This window comes from Pyrus communis, chromosome 4 (assembly GCF_041283825.1).
Source record: "Pyrus communis isolate YQ-2024b chromosome 4, ASM4128382v1, whole genome shotgun sequence".
Lineage (NCBI taxonomy): Eukaryota > Viridiplantae > Streptophyta > Magnoliopsida > Rosales > Rosaceae > Pyrus > Pyrus communis.
In genome coordinates, this window is record NC_142568.1 from 83,316 (window position 1) to 99,809 (window position 16,494).

Here is a 16,494-nt window from a genome sequence, read left to right on the forward strand (position 1 = left end):
CTATATAATGAAATGGGAGATTGAATACACTTGAGGAAACTGACAATTCAAATATGCACACTCCATAGTGTATCTTCACAACCAAAAGAAACGTTTATATATACGACATATGTTTGACATTGTTTTTCCCCACTCAAATTGTCTTGAGAAAATTTGACTACATTGAGAATAAGCAAAAGAGTACTTTTTACTACCTAATTTACTAAGATCCACCAAATCTAAAAACTACAAAACTTTTATTAAAGAATCAAATAGAATAGCATGAGAAAGTTATTAGGACACCATATCCGAATTTTTTGCAGATAAAAACACCTGTATTTCACCTGATTTTCGAATGAAATACAGATGCTTGTATGTCACCTGTACATAGCTGCCTGACATTTATTGTCTTCTTTGGGTTCAAGTTCGTTATATTGTCTGATACGTGAAAGAATCAGAAATCGTATACAGTTTGATAAAGAAACACGTAATGTGATTATGTGACAACCATGCACTCGTCTGTCAGAGAGATAAACAAAGATACCAAAAACAGAGAGGCAATGTTAAGATAAACAGAGAGGCAATGTCACATTGTTTTGCATGATCTTGAAATTGGGGATAAGGTATTCGAAGTGCTAACAATGACGTGCAAATGGTATTGAAATGCTAAAAAGGGCATTTTGAATAATTATATGATGCGGCAACAAAAACACAACTGACTTTCAAACTACAGAAATAAATGATAAAAAACACATACTTGCACCCAATGCATTGCTTTTTTTTTTTCTGTGCAGTATAAGAATAAAAAAGGATAACATTCCCCCGAAACCAAATTCATCCCCCAATTTCTTGCAACAAATTTCAGTAATGACGAACGCAACTAAATCTTAAATAAATAGAGCTGTTCAATTAGATTAAACTACATATAGGGAGGGGGAAAGAGAGAAAAGAGAGACCTAGAACTACCTGGATCCTCAATATTGACCGGAACATAATTCCGATTGGGTTTCAAAAGTGAAGTGTACATCAAATGCTATATCAGTGTTGTCGGATGTTGAAAAGTAACTGCAATCCAGGGAACAATTTCATTTATAAGTATAATAAAAATAGAAAGAATCAGGGAAAATCTGTGATGGTGGAAAACATCAAAGCCAAACCAAAACTCTAAACCTGTATTAGAGGTTTATTAAATCCAATGTTGAAAACCATTTAATAGTATCGTTTGAAACCTAAAAAAGGATTGAATAGTGATCACTGACCTCTTTGAATCGAATGATATTCGGATTCTTCAGTGATTTATGGTTTGTGATTTCCCTTTGAACATGTTCATCCATCTGCATCTGCATCACCAAAAATAAATAAATATTTAAAAAAAATACAAAATGAAAATAGTTTATGATCACTAACCTCTTTGGATCGAATGATATTCGGATGCTTCAGTGATCTATGGCTCATGATTTCCCTTCGAACATGTTCATCTACCTGCATCACCAAAAAATTAATAAATATTTAAAAAAAATGCAAAATTTAAAGGATAAGAATTGCAAAGATTCTTAGGTCTTAGTTCGGAATGAAATAGCTCATCTCACCTCCATATATTACCAAATCTTAGTCTATATAGAAAATATGCCCGTGTGTTGCGGCGGGAATCAACTATTTTAGACGTAACTGCATGAATAAAACACATTTAACCTGAATAAATTTAAAACAATCATGAATGAACAGAGGGACACATGAGTGAATGAGGTCGATAAGATAAGCAGCTTGGCTTTTATATACATTGAACTGACATCTTTTGTCGTTGTAGTCTCCAATATATATGTAAGGTATGTAAGCTGAACACAGAAAAAGAGGAAATGACACAAATGATGTTTTGAGGGGAATGCCAGAACTGAACCATGAAGGGAAACTTACATAGAAAATGACCAAATTTGCTGTAATAGAAATTAAATTAATTTATGGTAAAGTCCAAGTCGTTCATTACATGAGGAATTATCAAACAATGATTGGTAGTTTTACATATTCCTAAAGCGAAGTGTTACCGACACTTCAAAAAGTTGATCATAATAAACTCCTTGATGTTCAGTTTAATTTGTTCTTATATTTTTATAAATAAAAAAACTTAGAAATCTTGGACAACCAAAATGCAAATTGAAAAAAGACCCAGATCATGAAAACATAACAACAAATTACCCATATCAAAGAATGGAAAAGCGTCAAGAAAACACATGAAATCAGATAAAAAACATAATATTGGATAAAACATGAAGAGGGTGAGAAAGGGAACCGACATGTATGAAGATATTCGCATATGGTAGTGGCCTCATAGTAGTGCTTGTCGCTGAGATTGGAACATATCCATGTGTCTTGAGTTGTGTGCATAGAAATGTTGTTGGTAGACTGAATGTACGTAAACTTGTAATCGTATTTCCAGAACCATTGACACATTTGAACTATCATCTTCCATTGAGAAAAAGTGCCACTCACTGAGAATTGAGAAAAAAGGGGAAAAAGAACATAACCCAAAACCATCAACTTCTTGAAACCAAAATACAGCGAAAACACAGTACTTTATTCATGAACAAAACCAACCCCAAAGAACAATAAAATTATTAACTTCCATTGGCATATATATATATATATATATATATATAATTCTGAAAGCAATGAGAGAGATAGGATAAACCCAAACCCCTAGCCACGATCCCTACCCCTCTCCCTCAAATCCCGATGGCCCCCGTGCTTTTCTCTGACTGTCCCCCCTCTCCCACTCATGAAATCGAGGATCTGCAGCAATGGTGATGAGATCCCCACTCCTCCCTCTCCCTCTCTCTCTATCACTCTTTCTCTGTTTGTCTCCCTCTCTCCCTCTCCCTCTCTATCCATCTCCCTCTCCTTCTCCCTTTCTGTCTCCCTCTATCTCTATCTCTATCTCTATCTCTATCTCTATCTCTATGACCTCCCATCCCTGAAACCCTCACCGAGCAATGAGCATTAACAAACAAACATGCACAAATCTCATAGGAAATTGGTAAGAACTAATCCTAATTGAGAAAAAAAATCAGAAAACCAGATGACACAATTGGAGTCTAATTCTACAGAACCCATGACAAACAAATATCCAAAATTAACAAATTGCATTAACAACATTCCAACAAAAGTAAGAAGACCAGAAAAATTATCTATTCTAAAGTAACTTAGTTCCATCATGCATAAATCAAGGGAGTCATGGAAGGCCAGTATCTAGGTAATCCAACATATTACAGCATCCAAACACAGACTCAGAATTACAAAACGCATGAAAATTCACATTCCAACGTGTTATGCAATCACCAATTTCAGATCAACCAAAACCAAATAAATTTATCAGTACGCATCAAACCCACCAAACCCAAAATCAAAAGTAGGTGATCAAATGTTTGATTTTGCTAAATATTACAAAATAAAATAAATAAGAATATGGAGAAATCAGCATGCATACCTTGTAGCGGTACAGGGAACAGTAGCGTGAGCTGTATCAAGGGCATGTGTACTGGGAAATTTGCTACTGGCAGCTGCAATTAACAAAAACAAAACAAAAAAAAATTGAAAAAAATCAAAATCGGGAATTTTTCCAAAAAAAATAAATAAAACAAATTATCAAGCTTTGTTGATGAAAGAGAGGTGGTGTTCTTGAGAAGTTAGAGCCTTTGGAACCTTTGGAACAGTTCCGGAGCTTCTCTGAGAAGTCGGAGCCTTTGGAAAAGTTCGGGAGCTTTTCTGAAAGGCTGAAGCTTCAGCTGTCCGGGAAGCGTGCTTGCAATGGGCGTATCAGAACCTCCTACATTAAATCAGTAGAAGGAAAAACATTGCCAAGAAATGAAAATCAAACAAAATGGGCAACTCAGATGTTAAAAAAGAACACAATTATCTAATATTCCCGAACTCCTTCAAACACATACATTTTCTAGACTAAAAGAGAACTGATACTTAGAAATCTGTACCATGTAATTGGGGATGTACACGGGCTCCATTTTGTATAACGTCGTGTTGCGCAGAAGCAATACTGGAATCCTTCGTGTTTACAGTGGCTACACTTGCCTTGGCTCCTCCTTGTGCATTGTTAATATGCTTCTTAAAACTGAATATTTGAAATAAAAATCATCAAACCCTAAAATTTCCAACAATCTCAAAAATTCCAAAACAAACGTATTAAAAACCTCAATTTGAAATCCTAATCCAAAGCAATATAAGTGCATAGATTGTTAAAAATGATGGAAACTGATCAGGAACAAACCCTACAAAGACACATATGCAAATAAGTAGATTTGACAGATATATATACATATATGCACCTGCGGTTGGAGGAGATGGAAGGGCCAAGCCCACCGGCGCGGGTGCCCATAGGGTGAGCGGGTCCTGTGAAAAGAGTGAAGGAAGATTTGTGAAAAACAAGTTCATTTGAGCAACATCAACAACATGCAATTAACAATTAAAAGGCGGAATCATGTTTATATGCACTCAAAAACAAAACTTAACCCATGAACTTCAAAGCCTAGTAGATAGGTGAACCAAGACTCAACTCAAAACAAAGTGAGTTGAGAAATCAATACCTTTGTAGATTCCTCTTTGCATAAGCAAAGGCTAATCACCCAAAGAGAGGGCCTTCATTCCTTGCATCTTAGATCCATGGATTTGGATGGATGAAAAGGTTTCTCCAAGTTCCCAAAATTGAGAACCTCTAAGTCTCCACACCAAGGTAAGATTGGAGAAGAAATGAGTGACCTTGAGGAAGTAAGATTGCTAGATGTTTTCCCCAAAGGGTGGCCGGCCATTTCTAGAGAGAAAGGAGAGTTTGTTCTCATCTTTACTCCTAAGAAAACCCTAAGGATGAAATGGCTATAAAGATGTCTTTATACCACCTCACAATGGAGTGGCAAACTTGCAATTAAGCCAAGTTCACTACCCTCCTCTAAATGGCCGAATTTAAGGGGATTTATTGGGCTATTTGGGCCTTTTTGAATCATTATTCATTAAGTTGTCACACAACTTAAGTCAATGGACTTGACGTTCGAAGCCCATTGGGTCTTAAGGTCCAAAACTATCCCGAGGTCTTTTAACGAACTTATTCGTTTGATTAATAATCATATTAATTAATCTTTGCCATAAATAATTAAACCATTTAATTATTCTTACTCATCTCCGTTGAATCTTCAATCTCTACCTTACACGGTGTACGATCCATTAGGTTCCTTTTAGCGAGGCAGTGGGCGATTCAAACTCTTTCAAATCGATTGTGAATTGGAACTTACTTTCAATTCTCCCGTTAGTGATAATACACTTTTAGGGCTTCCACAAACCATGGTTGACGCCTAGCAGCATGTCATGGTTACCCAAGCTAATCAGAAGAGGTGGAGAACCTATTCAGTTTTAGGATTACAAATGCAATACGGTCTTTCTCTAATACAATACTCTTGACCACATTGTTTGGTTTGATAGTTTATTCATGTCTACTATCCAATGTGAGTCTTGTGCTTATATGATTACCTTGAATGTGATCTGGAACGCATTCCAACATCTCATTCATACTCTGGCCAGAGATTCTAAATCATATCATAGAGTATTCTCCCTCAAACAGTTTGAAGGTTAGAGATCCCTTGTTGCGCATTCACTTGCCTCCATGGCTAAGTGGCTTAACCCCAACGATGCCGTGGACACCCTCCTGATGGAGTGACTTTGACATAATCAAAGATTAAGGACCTAACCACAAGACAACTGTGATGCCTCAGGTCAAAAGACTAATTTGCATTATCCCAACCATGAGTTCTCATGTGACATGAATATGAGAACTCTTCGTTGATCGTGTTCAGTGAACTCATTCTCTATTGAGCACCTACGTACTTGTCTTGATGTCACACACACCAATGACTCGAGACTAGTCACTCTCCCTGAGAGAAGACATAACACGTACTGATCTTAACGGACTGTCAATGCCCAATTGACAATCCTATGATCAGGAATGTTTAGGATGTGTCAACGAAAGAATGGTCTCATGAATTTAACTTCTTTAGATCGCATTCTTCCAATCACATATTCCTTGGACTTATCGTTTAAGCATATAACATTTATATGAGACGGCTCAAACAATAATCTTTGCCCTTTACATTTAAACTACATTAGTTTGAAATGTCCGTAAAGTATCATCATATGATTGGTTTTAGGGCACATTTCCAACAATCTCCCACTTGCACTAGAGCCAATCAGCTTAGTCATCAGTGATGATACCTCTTCTGTAGTCATTTCATAAATGGCTGAGTAGTAGGCCTAGACAATGGATATCTATATGTTATCCATAGAAGCAACCTTGAGAATAACGACGTCACCATTATACATGATTCTCAATCATGTGGTTCAGTCTCTCATTTGAGTTCGGACCTTGATGAGACCTTGATTCCCTGGCTTGAGCTATCGCCCCATTAGTGTCATACACTTTCTGGTTGGAACCGAATGGAGAGTTCATAAATGAACTTTCCCATCCAAACAACAATGTTGTAAGCTTCTATATGGCAATATATTTTGCATACATGATGGAACACATTAAAGTCATTACTTTTAACGTTTCCACCCAAATATCTCTTTAGTCATAATAAAGAGATATCTCATTATCACTTCATTCATAATGAAGAGATATTCTATGATGGATTAGATTCATAATCTAATACATTTACGCTTCCATTACGTTACTCTAATTCTTCCTCATTCTTGAGGAATCCATCCTTAGTATTTCTTAAATACCTAATGATTCACTTGACAGTTGCCATGGTTCTGATCCTGGGCTTGCACTGATATCATCTTGTACCGTTCTAGGTACAACTTATATCAATGTTTTCATACAATATGAAATACATAAATCACCTTTCTGCGTACGCATAAAGGATTCTATTTACACATTATTTCTTTGGGAGTCAAAGGGTACATTCCCTTTGATAAGAACAACTTCCTAGTCTCACTAGAATTGTCATTCTAATTGAAGTTTATCATCATATGAGAAACTTCCTAGCATCTCTTGTCTATTTTAGGGATTGATATAATCCAATTATATCTTGAAATATATCTTTATAGATTTCCATCCCATAGACTTTATCTCCCATATACATTCTATCATTATAGAATGTTTAAAGTCATAACTTTAACGATGAAGAATTCCTTTCATTTTCAAAATTAATATATATCATGTATATATATATTCAAATTTAGGAATATGATTAACTCCCACTAATCTTTTGTAAACCTAGTAAACAAAAGATTCATTTACATCTTTATGGGAAATCAAACGATTTGATCATTTTTCTCATAAGATGCTTATAGCTCCCACTAACTTGCTGAGATTCATGATGGATGGATCTCTACAACTTATATGTCTTGAGACGATTTATAAATCCTTCTCGACTACCTGGGAGCTTGTGGTGTAGGAACTAGGTTGTTATATTTGTTGATCATATCAAACAAATATTGCTTATTAGCACACAACCCCAAATCTTAACATGTTTAAGATTTGTCTTTCTTTCCAACTACATCTTATGGAGTTATGAAAATTTTGGAAGATCTTCTAATTGACAATCATATTGTTTTAGAAGTATATATATCCTATATATGGGTAATAGATAACATCCAACGAACTAAATTTTATTCAAGTTCGTTCTTCTCCTAATGGAGAAATTCATTATCTTATGATGCTATTTTCCTTGATATCTTTCAAGGAAACTCATCTAAAGTGTTATCTTTCCTTGGATCAAATCTAAGGAGGTAAATACTTTAGACGTCTTACTCATCTACTTACATTTCTTGAATTCTTTGAAACCTTTTGCAAAGTATTCGGACTTGTGTTTATTCAAAATAAACTATAGTCCAACCGAGAGTGATCTTCGGTGAATGTCATACAGCATGAGTAGTATTATGTTGTGGACAAGTGCCACTAATATCTAAGTGAATTAACCTCAACAACTTTGTGATTCTTTCTTCTTTCCAAAAGAATAAAGATTCGAACATTTCGCCTCTATACAATTTTAACAAGAAGGTATTGGATCCGGATCTAACGATCCAAAGCATCCATCTATGACCAACTCGTAACTTATGTTTTAGAGGTATCACAACTCAGTTGGGATTAGTCACTACCTTGCAACCTTTTGGGTTTTAAGCATCATCGTATTCTAAACAGTTAAACTACCACATCATCTCTATTATAGAGACAACCAATTAAATTACAATAATCTAATTATTGATTAATAAAGAACAATGTTTTGTCAAACAAAACATTTATCCATCTCTACTATGGTGACGGATTTAAGTTCCTTAAAATTGGAATGTAAAGACAATCTTTAGTGTTTTCCAATTTCTTTGGTAGTTCATATGAGGAAGTAAGTACAATCCGCTTTCGCAGAGATCTATATTTTATTCACTTTCCAAATGTGAAGTACTTTCTCTTCTCTCATTAATCTTCTACTTTTTATTAGCACACTTTTACAACAATTGTAAAACATAGTTGCTAATATAGAATCATGTATTCAAGTAGAAGAACCAACTGTTTTGAACTATTTCAAGAACATATTACAACACCTTCGAAAGGTGTGTTCTTGACACTTGCAAGACATTTCTTGCAAATACCCCTTCCAATGTCCATCCTTTCATAAAGAAAGTTTGTTCCCTTGGAGTTATTTTGCCTTCTTCATTTGACTTTTCCTTTGACTACAATAGTCATGGTCCCTAAACTCCCACTATCTCTCTTGAAACTTATTTCAAATGTGTTATACACATCAAACGATTTGGAGAGCGTGCGATTATTTTTCACTATATAGTTTATCATAAACTTAGTGAACCATTAGGATAGGGACACAAAGGTGAAGTCCTTGCCTAATTTCCGTCTCGTTAAGTGGTTTAACACTTCAACACTCAATGATTCAAAATCATCATAAGTCCATGTTGATGGACTATTTTTGTCAACCAACCATTATGTTCTCAACATAATTACAAACTTTCAAGAGTTGTTCAAGGCAACTCTCATTTCTTCATACAACAATTTGTAAATGGAGAATCATGGCACATAAAGTGTCCATGCCCTTGTGCTTACTTCTCAAGTTCCTTGTTCGTGTAACAAAGAGACAAGCACTAGAGTTTGCATTGTCCTCTTCATGGTAGACTTATCTAACATGTTCTTCCATTGATACATTATCAATAGGAAGATTGTGAGGATGAGACTACTTAGGCACTTTTACAATCCATTCAAGACAATCTATGGGATTGTGGTACCAAGTTCGGAAACTAAAGCGTTCGGTTTTTCTTTGTCAAGTTTTGGATAGCGTTTGCAAATATATTGGTAAACAAATACATAACGAATATAAATTGATTGATTTTAAGCTATTTGATCCGGGTCTTTAAATCAAAATAGCACCACCCACTATTTTTGGCAAATTCCATATCCCTCATCGGAATTCGAGAGTTTTGGAGGAAACTCTTAGTAGGGTATGGGAGGCTCACTATTACCAAGCCCACCTCACGATGATACGATGTTGGCTAGCATTAATAATAATGAGAGAGTACGCTTACTCATTTGCATCTCTTGCAAGTACCCATCTTATTTGGCCTCTAGAGAATGTTGCCTCACAATGATATGATATCGGCGCCATTGCACTTAGTTAAGTTATTCCCACCATGCTTAGTTCATGAAGGGGTTCAAGAATAGCCTCACAATGATATGATGTTGGCCATCCTCGTTGCCTACACTCACCTCATCATATGCGTATAGACTCCTCCTGAGTGTAAGCATGCACTTTGTACTCCCCCATGATAGGGTGAAGCCGGTGTACAAGTCACAAACGATTGGAGCCCACAACGGTGGAAGGCCACGAAAAGATATTCAAAGCATCTCTCGCTTATCAACTTAATAATGGTTTGTTGAGGGTTTTAGGTCTCATCACATATAAACATACATTTTAATCCAATTAAAACATTTTGGTCCTATTACAACTATTGGTCCATATGATAGATTTAGTAGTATATAATACTCCCACTATGCTTTTAAAACGGTTTTTAAAGCAAGACTATATGGTACTACTAACATAAGATTTGCATTCATTGATGGACTATATAGTTGCCTTAGGGCCTTAGGATGACTATGAACCTTTGATTCGATTCAACACGAGCCTAGTGTTGAATCTCGGTCTAGGGATGGTGATTGATTTTAGTTACGCGTTTAATCACATTAAGGCGTGTTGTCTTATTGGGCGTTGGACCCAACTACTCCAATTTCATGCATATCGAATAAAACAAGAAAGGAGTACTTCAAAGTAAATAAGAGCTTATGCTCTTTTACAACAATTGATCAAATCAAATTACTTTAAAGTAAAGAAGAGCTTATGCTCTTTTACAACAATTGATCATATCAAATTACAACCAAAATTTAATCTACACATTCCCATGGTTCAAACAAATTTGAAACGGCCTTTCACATAGCTCAATTATAGTAGGCTTAGGTTCATAATCACCCTTTCTTTAATTAATTAACGCTTTAACTAATTAAACTTGAATGCAACATTTTCATTTGGTTTTTGTATCCATAGAATTGATTTAAATGGAGCTAAATGAAATGAAAATCCAATTCTCATTTAAAGAGACAAAACAATTTTGTTCTCTACCTAATTTGGGCCAAAATGCTATGACCTCAACTTTTGGGCCATTTTGCAAAACTTAAACTTTTGGGGTCACTTTGTAAAAACACAAAAGTCCACTACTTCATGTAATTACAACTAGAACCCAAAAATTTCCACAAAAGCTAAAACTTCATTAAAGGAGCAAAACAATTTGTCCTTTTAGTGATTTTGGACCTTTACGTAAAAACGTAAACTTTTGGGTCAAACTACAAATACACAAAAGTATCAAAACTTTATGTAATTGCATAAAAGCCCCACAAGGACCCTAATTGAGTAGGGTGGCCGGTTTTGAAGCAAAGTAATAAAAAAAAATTTCAAAGTTTTTGTAAGTGGGGTGGGTGAAATGGAATAAATCATTACACACCTACCCACTAAAATTTCTTTAATCTTTCAAAATAAATATCTAATATATTTAAACATAAGAAATATTTCAAAACAAAAACTTTATGAAATAAATCAAAACTTTGAATCAAAACACCAAACCTTTTGTTCTTGGCAAGAACATATCAAGAACAATGAAGAACATCCATGAAAACCCATAAGAGCTCCATGAACATTCTTCACCCAAAAACATACCAAAACCACTCAAACTTAAGGGAAATAACATACAACCATACTAGGGTACATAGGGGTTCCAAAAGTCACTTTAAAACACTTTTAACAAGTCAAACAAGAACCCAAAAATCCACCCTTTGGATTTGGCCGAATTTCCCAAAAAACATGGCACCAAATTTTAGCTCCAAAATTCATGCTCATATGAACTACATCTACAACATTTGAGATGGCAAATTTTCTAACAAAATTTACATTAAAAAAAGCAAGAATAAAGCTTGTAACAATTACAACATTCAAATCACAAACTATGAACTACAAAACCCAAAAGGATTCACCAACTACTAGACTTAGGCTCTTGATACCACTTGAAGGAAGATTTGTGAAAAACAAGTTCATTTGAGCAACATCAACAACATGCAATTAACAATTAAAAGGCGGAATCATGTTTATATGCACTCAAAAACAAAACTTAACCCATGAACTTCAAAGCCTAGTAGATAGGTGAACCAAGACTCAACTCAAAACAAAGTGAGTTGAGAAATCAATACCTTTGTAGATTCCTCTTTGCATAAGCAAAGGCTAATCACCCAAAGAGAGGGCCTTCATTCCTTGCATCTTAGATCCATGGATTTGGATGGATGAAAAGGTTTCTCCAAGTTCCCAAAATTGAGAACCTCTAAGTCTCCACACCAAGGTAAGATTGGAGAAGAAATGAGTGACCTTGAGGAAGTAAGATTGCTAGATGTTTTCCCCAAAGGGTGGCCGGCCATTTCTAGAGAGAAAGGAGAGTTTGTTCTCATCTTTACTCCTAAGAAAACCCTAAGGATGAAATGGCTATAAAGATGTCTTTATACCACCTCACAATGGAGTGGCAAACTTGCAATTAAGCCAAGTTCACTACCCTCCTCTAAATGGCCGAATTTAAGGGGATTTATTGGGCTATTTGGGCCTTTTTGAATCATTATTCATTAAGTTGTCACACAACTTAAGTCAATGGACTTGACGTTCGAAGCCCATTGGGTCTTAAGGTCCAAAACTATCCCGAGGTCTTTTAACGAACTTATTCGTTTGATTAATAATCATATTAATTAATCTTTGCCATAAATAATTAAACCATTTAATTATTCTTACTCATCTCCGTTGAATCTTCAATCTCTACCTTACACGGTGTACGATCCATTAGGTTCCTTTTAGCGAGGCAGTGGGCGATTCAAACTCTTTCAAATCGATTGTGAATTGGAACTTACTTTCAATTCTCCCGTTAGTGATAATACACTTTTAGGGCTTCCACAAACCATGGTTGACGCCTAGCAGCATGTCATGGTTACCCAAGCTAATCAGAAGAGGTGGAGAACCTATTCAGTTTTAGGATTACAAATGCAATACGGTCTTTCTCTAATACAATACTCTTGACCACATTGTTTGGTTTGATAGTTTATTCATGTCTACTATCCAATGTGAGTCTTGTGCTTATATGATTACCTTGAATGTGATCTGGAACGCATTCCAACATCTCATTCATACTCTGGCCAGAGATTCTAAATCATATCATAGAGTATTCTCCCTCAAACAGTTTGAAGGTTAGAGATCCCTTGTTGCGCATTCACTTGCCTCCATGGCTAAGTGGCTTAACCCCAACGATGCCGTGGACACCCTCCTGATGGAGTGACTTTGACATAATCAAAGATTAAGGACCTAACCACAAGACAACTGTGATGCCTCAGGTCAAAAGACTAATTTGCATTATCCCAACCATGAGTTCTCATGTGACATGAATATGAGAACTCTTCGTTGATCGTGTTCAGTGAACTCATTCTCTATTGAGCACCTACGTACTTGTCTTGATGTCACACACACCAATGACTCGAGACTAGTCACTCTCCCTGAGAGAAGACATAGCACGTACTGATCTTAACGGACTGTCAATGCCCAATTGACAATCCTATGATCAGGAACGTTTAGGATGTGTCAACGAAAGAATGGCCTCATGAATTTAACTTCTTTAGATCGCATTCTTCCAATCACATATTCCTTGGACTTATCGTTTAAGCATATAACATTTATATGAGACGGCTCAAACAATAATCTTTGCCCTTTACATTTAAACTACATTAGTTTGAAATGTCCGTAAAGTATCATCATATGATTGGTTTTAGGGCACATTTCCAACAAAGAGCGCATGTGGGAAAGACCAATATCAGTATCGAACACATAGAAACCACAGTGGTAATAACATTCAAAAAAGTCTTTACTCTATACGACACAATAAAAGCAATAGCAGTGAGGCATAAAAAGTAAAAATAAAAAATTGGGGATTGTAAATTGTAATCTAATCACCCAATAAAATAAAACAGAAATTAAGCACAATAATATCAAAATTAAAAGGAAGGAATAACATGAAACCTTGTGCATAGAACGCTCATGAGAATGAATCACACAACAATCAAGGGTGGACAAATCACAAAAGTGACAATTAAAGGCACCTAAAGGACACCCCCATCTCTCTCTGCAGTCGCAGAAATCCCTTGGTTTTCAGGAAGCAAATGGAAAATGAAAAGGTTTTTCATCCCCTACCCATACCCATACATCCCTTTCTCCATGTTACAGCGATAGTCTTAGAGCTCTTACAACATCACAGATGCATGACCAAGAGTGTATCTGACAACCTTTTCTCTGGTCCTTTTCATCAGTTGGTCCTAAAGCAACCCTCTAGAGATTCTATTCTTTTACATTCATCTTCTTTTTAGGTATCAACAGACATTTATTACTTTATATGTCGAACACAAAACACCTAAAAATTTTATGACAAATTAGAAGCAACTAATCAGAATCTGGGTACTGAGAATTAAATTACTCTTTTTTCTTACAGTCCCAATGGAAAATACTCATTGATTCACAATATAATCAAACTAAAATGCAAGAAAAGAAAAATCAACAACCCATATCAAAATAATATAAAAAGATCCCAACAAACCAAGCAAACAATTAGCATTTAAACAAAAATATTTGCAAAGTTGGAGGGAAAGATGCATACCAGAAGATGAAGAGGAAGATGAAGAGCATGTTACAGAAACCTTTCTCATTTTTCAGAAACCTAACTCTGGGTCGAGCTGAGCTTCTCTGCCGCCATTCTCACCAGCTCTGATTTACATGTTGTCAGTATCAGCAGCCGAGCAGACCCGTCAAAATCTCCGTCTTTATCTTCGATCTTAGCCGATTTCGACATTCTCTCTCGAATTTCGCTCTCCCATTCCCTGAAACAAATTCTGATCATAATTCATTCCTTAAGTAGAACTAATAGATTTAAACGAAGAAGAAAAATTAAATTTAAAAAAAAAGCTGGGTTTTTACCTCTAAACGATCTAATAGATTCTCAGCAACAAAAGGCTTCAATCACTACCTTTGCATGTTCAATTGATCAGTAAAATATACAGAATAAGAGTTACATCACATAGCAATAAATTAGAGAGAATTTGAAGACAAAAGGAGATTTAAAATGTATAAACCTCACAAACGTCACAAACCCTAGAATTCTTGCTGAACAAAATCACAATTTCGAATCTAAAGCTGCATGATATGAATAGAGTTTGTAAACCTAATCCTATAGCACAAAAGATTTGAAAACGACTCCTCACCTTTTCAATCAGCTAAGGCTGTCATGGGCTTCAAATCTCAGTCATTCTGTGCAACCATGGCCTTTGTCCTCAATCTCAGGCCTTCCTGTCTCTGTGCGCTCTCTCTCTCTTTCTCTCCTCTCATGTGTCCTTCTCTCTGGTAGCCGGCCTCAGGAGTGCAGGCTGCGAAGCTCTAAAACGTCATAGCGGCAGTGGCAGCAACAGCAGCACCGCCTGAAGTATTCCTACTGGTCGAAGCAGCAGCAGAAGAAGAAGATGAGGAAGACGATGGATGTTCTTCCATTGCAAAGAGAGAGGGAAAATTGGGGGGAAATTAATTTCAGAACCCTGATCCTAATTTAGATGAAAAGGTAACGTACACATGAAGGTCTGAGGAAGAAGGTCCCATGACGATGGATTTAACTGAGATTATGAAGAGGAATGGGGTGAGCAGCGCTGGGGCTAGGTTGAGAGAATGGAGATAGAAGTCTCGAATTTGAGAGAAATGAGAGAGAAACGGTGCTAGGGTTACAGAGTGAGAAAAGGGAAGAACGGGGGATTTGATGGATGGTTATCGAGAGAGCAGGGAGAGAGAAAGAGGGAAAGAAAAGGTGGTGGCAATTTTGTAAATAAAGTGAAATTCGGCTCAATCCTACGAACAAAATTACCCCCTAACTTTTGGGAATTACCTTCCCAACCCAGCCCAGATCTGATGGTTTTTGTTGTAAATAGCGTGAAATCGAGGGGCAAACAATTGACTGTAGCCCAATGAACAGTCAATTGCTCCCTAGTTTTAGAATAGATAATTTGTTATAAAAACTCTTACATCTCGTGGGCCCTGTTTATGTGACACATTAGCACATAACATAAGTTTTGACAAAATTATGACAGAAAAACCACATTGATTTGTAACACCTATTTTCAATTATTATATTGATCAAATTTCAGGGACTATCTTAATGATGTGAGTCAATTTCAAGGACTATTTGTGATATAAACCCTATAAATTATTCACTTTAGCTAAAAAAATGTGGGGAATTATTATAGCCGTCCACATTTCTTATTTTTCATTCACATTTTAGTGTTCCAAAATGACCTTTCCCTTACTATATGAAAAAATGAGATTTTTTTTTTGTCAAGAAAAATAAAATATTTAATACAAAGTAAAACTGACAAATTATCTGTTCTTGGATACTGACATCCTCTAAACGGTAAAAATCACAACCGTCCCCCAAAATCACAAGCCCACCCACCACTACCCATAACACCTGTTAGTATCCCAGCAACCTGGGATCAACCTTAACTTGCAGCAATGGAGGTTATAGAGAGAAGAAGGAGATAACAGTTGAAAAGTATTTGTTATTCATTTCTGAATATGATTGTTACCTCCACAATAGTAAAGACATAACAAACTTGCTAGCTCATCAAGTGTGCGAATGCCAACTAGACATAATAAGACCCCACTTAATCAATGAAATTCATTTTCTCTAACATGATATCAAAGCCATCTGTCCACCGACTTGATCCAATCCACGTTTTCCCTCTCATAGCTTCTTCCTTAAGCTTTCTTTCTCCCTAAGCTTCTTCGCCAAGCTTTCACCACCAAACCCTAACTCTCTCACATGGCGACCTCATCTTCTCCATCTTCTGAGTCAGCAACA

At 36.0% G+C, this 16,494-nt stretch overlaps 1 protein-coding gene across 10 annotated transcripts; it reads right to left on the reverse strand.

Annotated features, from left to right (window-relative positions):
- Positions 1-612: 612 nt before the first annotated feature.
- On the reverse strand, positions 613-15,642 carry LOC148697238 (uncharacterized). Of its 10 annotated transcripts, none has more exons than XM_088692041.1 (12): positions 14,855-15,642; positions 14,571-14,615; positions 14,254-14,473; positions 4,314-4,377; positions 3,963-4,099; positions 3,676-3,799; positions 3,461-3,533; positions 2,271-2,465; positions 1,569-1,647; positions 1,387-1,461; positions 1,239-1,319; positions 613-1,044 (listed from the first exon to the last, which is right to left on the reverse strand). In XM_088692041.1, exons 3-7 carry the CDS (start codon positions 14,300-14,302, stop codon positions 3,524-3,526), a joined length of 384 nt encoding a protein of 127 aa, XP_088548167.1. In that variant the 5' UTR covers positions 14,303-14,473; positions 14,571-14,615; positions 14,855-15,642; the 3' UTR covers positions 613-1,044; positions 1,239-1,319; positions 1,387-1,461; positions 1,569-1,647; positions 2,271-2,465; positions 3,461-3,523. The 10 variants fall into 10 exon arrangements, with proteins under 10 accessions (XP_088548167.1, XP_088548173.1, XP_088548170.1 ...); XM_088692047.1 differs by having other exon boundaries at positions 1,239-1,313; positions 1,387-1,457; positions 14,571-14,619; XM_088692044.1 differs by having other exon boundaries at positions 1,387-1,457; positions 14,571-14,619.
- Positions 15,643-16,494: the final 852 nt, after the last annotated feature.

Coding starts and splice junctions, on each gene's coding strand:
- LOC148697238 (XM_088692041.1), bottom strand. CDS start 14,302: ATGAGAAAGGTTTCTGTAACATGCTCTTCATCTTCCTCTTCATCTTCT. Junction 4,100..4,313: donor TCCATCTCCTCCAACCGCAG/GTGCATATATGT, acceptor TCAAATATTCAG/TTTTAAGAAGCATATTAACA. Junction 3,800..3,962: donor TGTACATCCCCAATTACATG/GTACAGATTTCT, acceptor GATTTAATGTAG/GAGGTTCTGATACGCCCATT.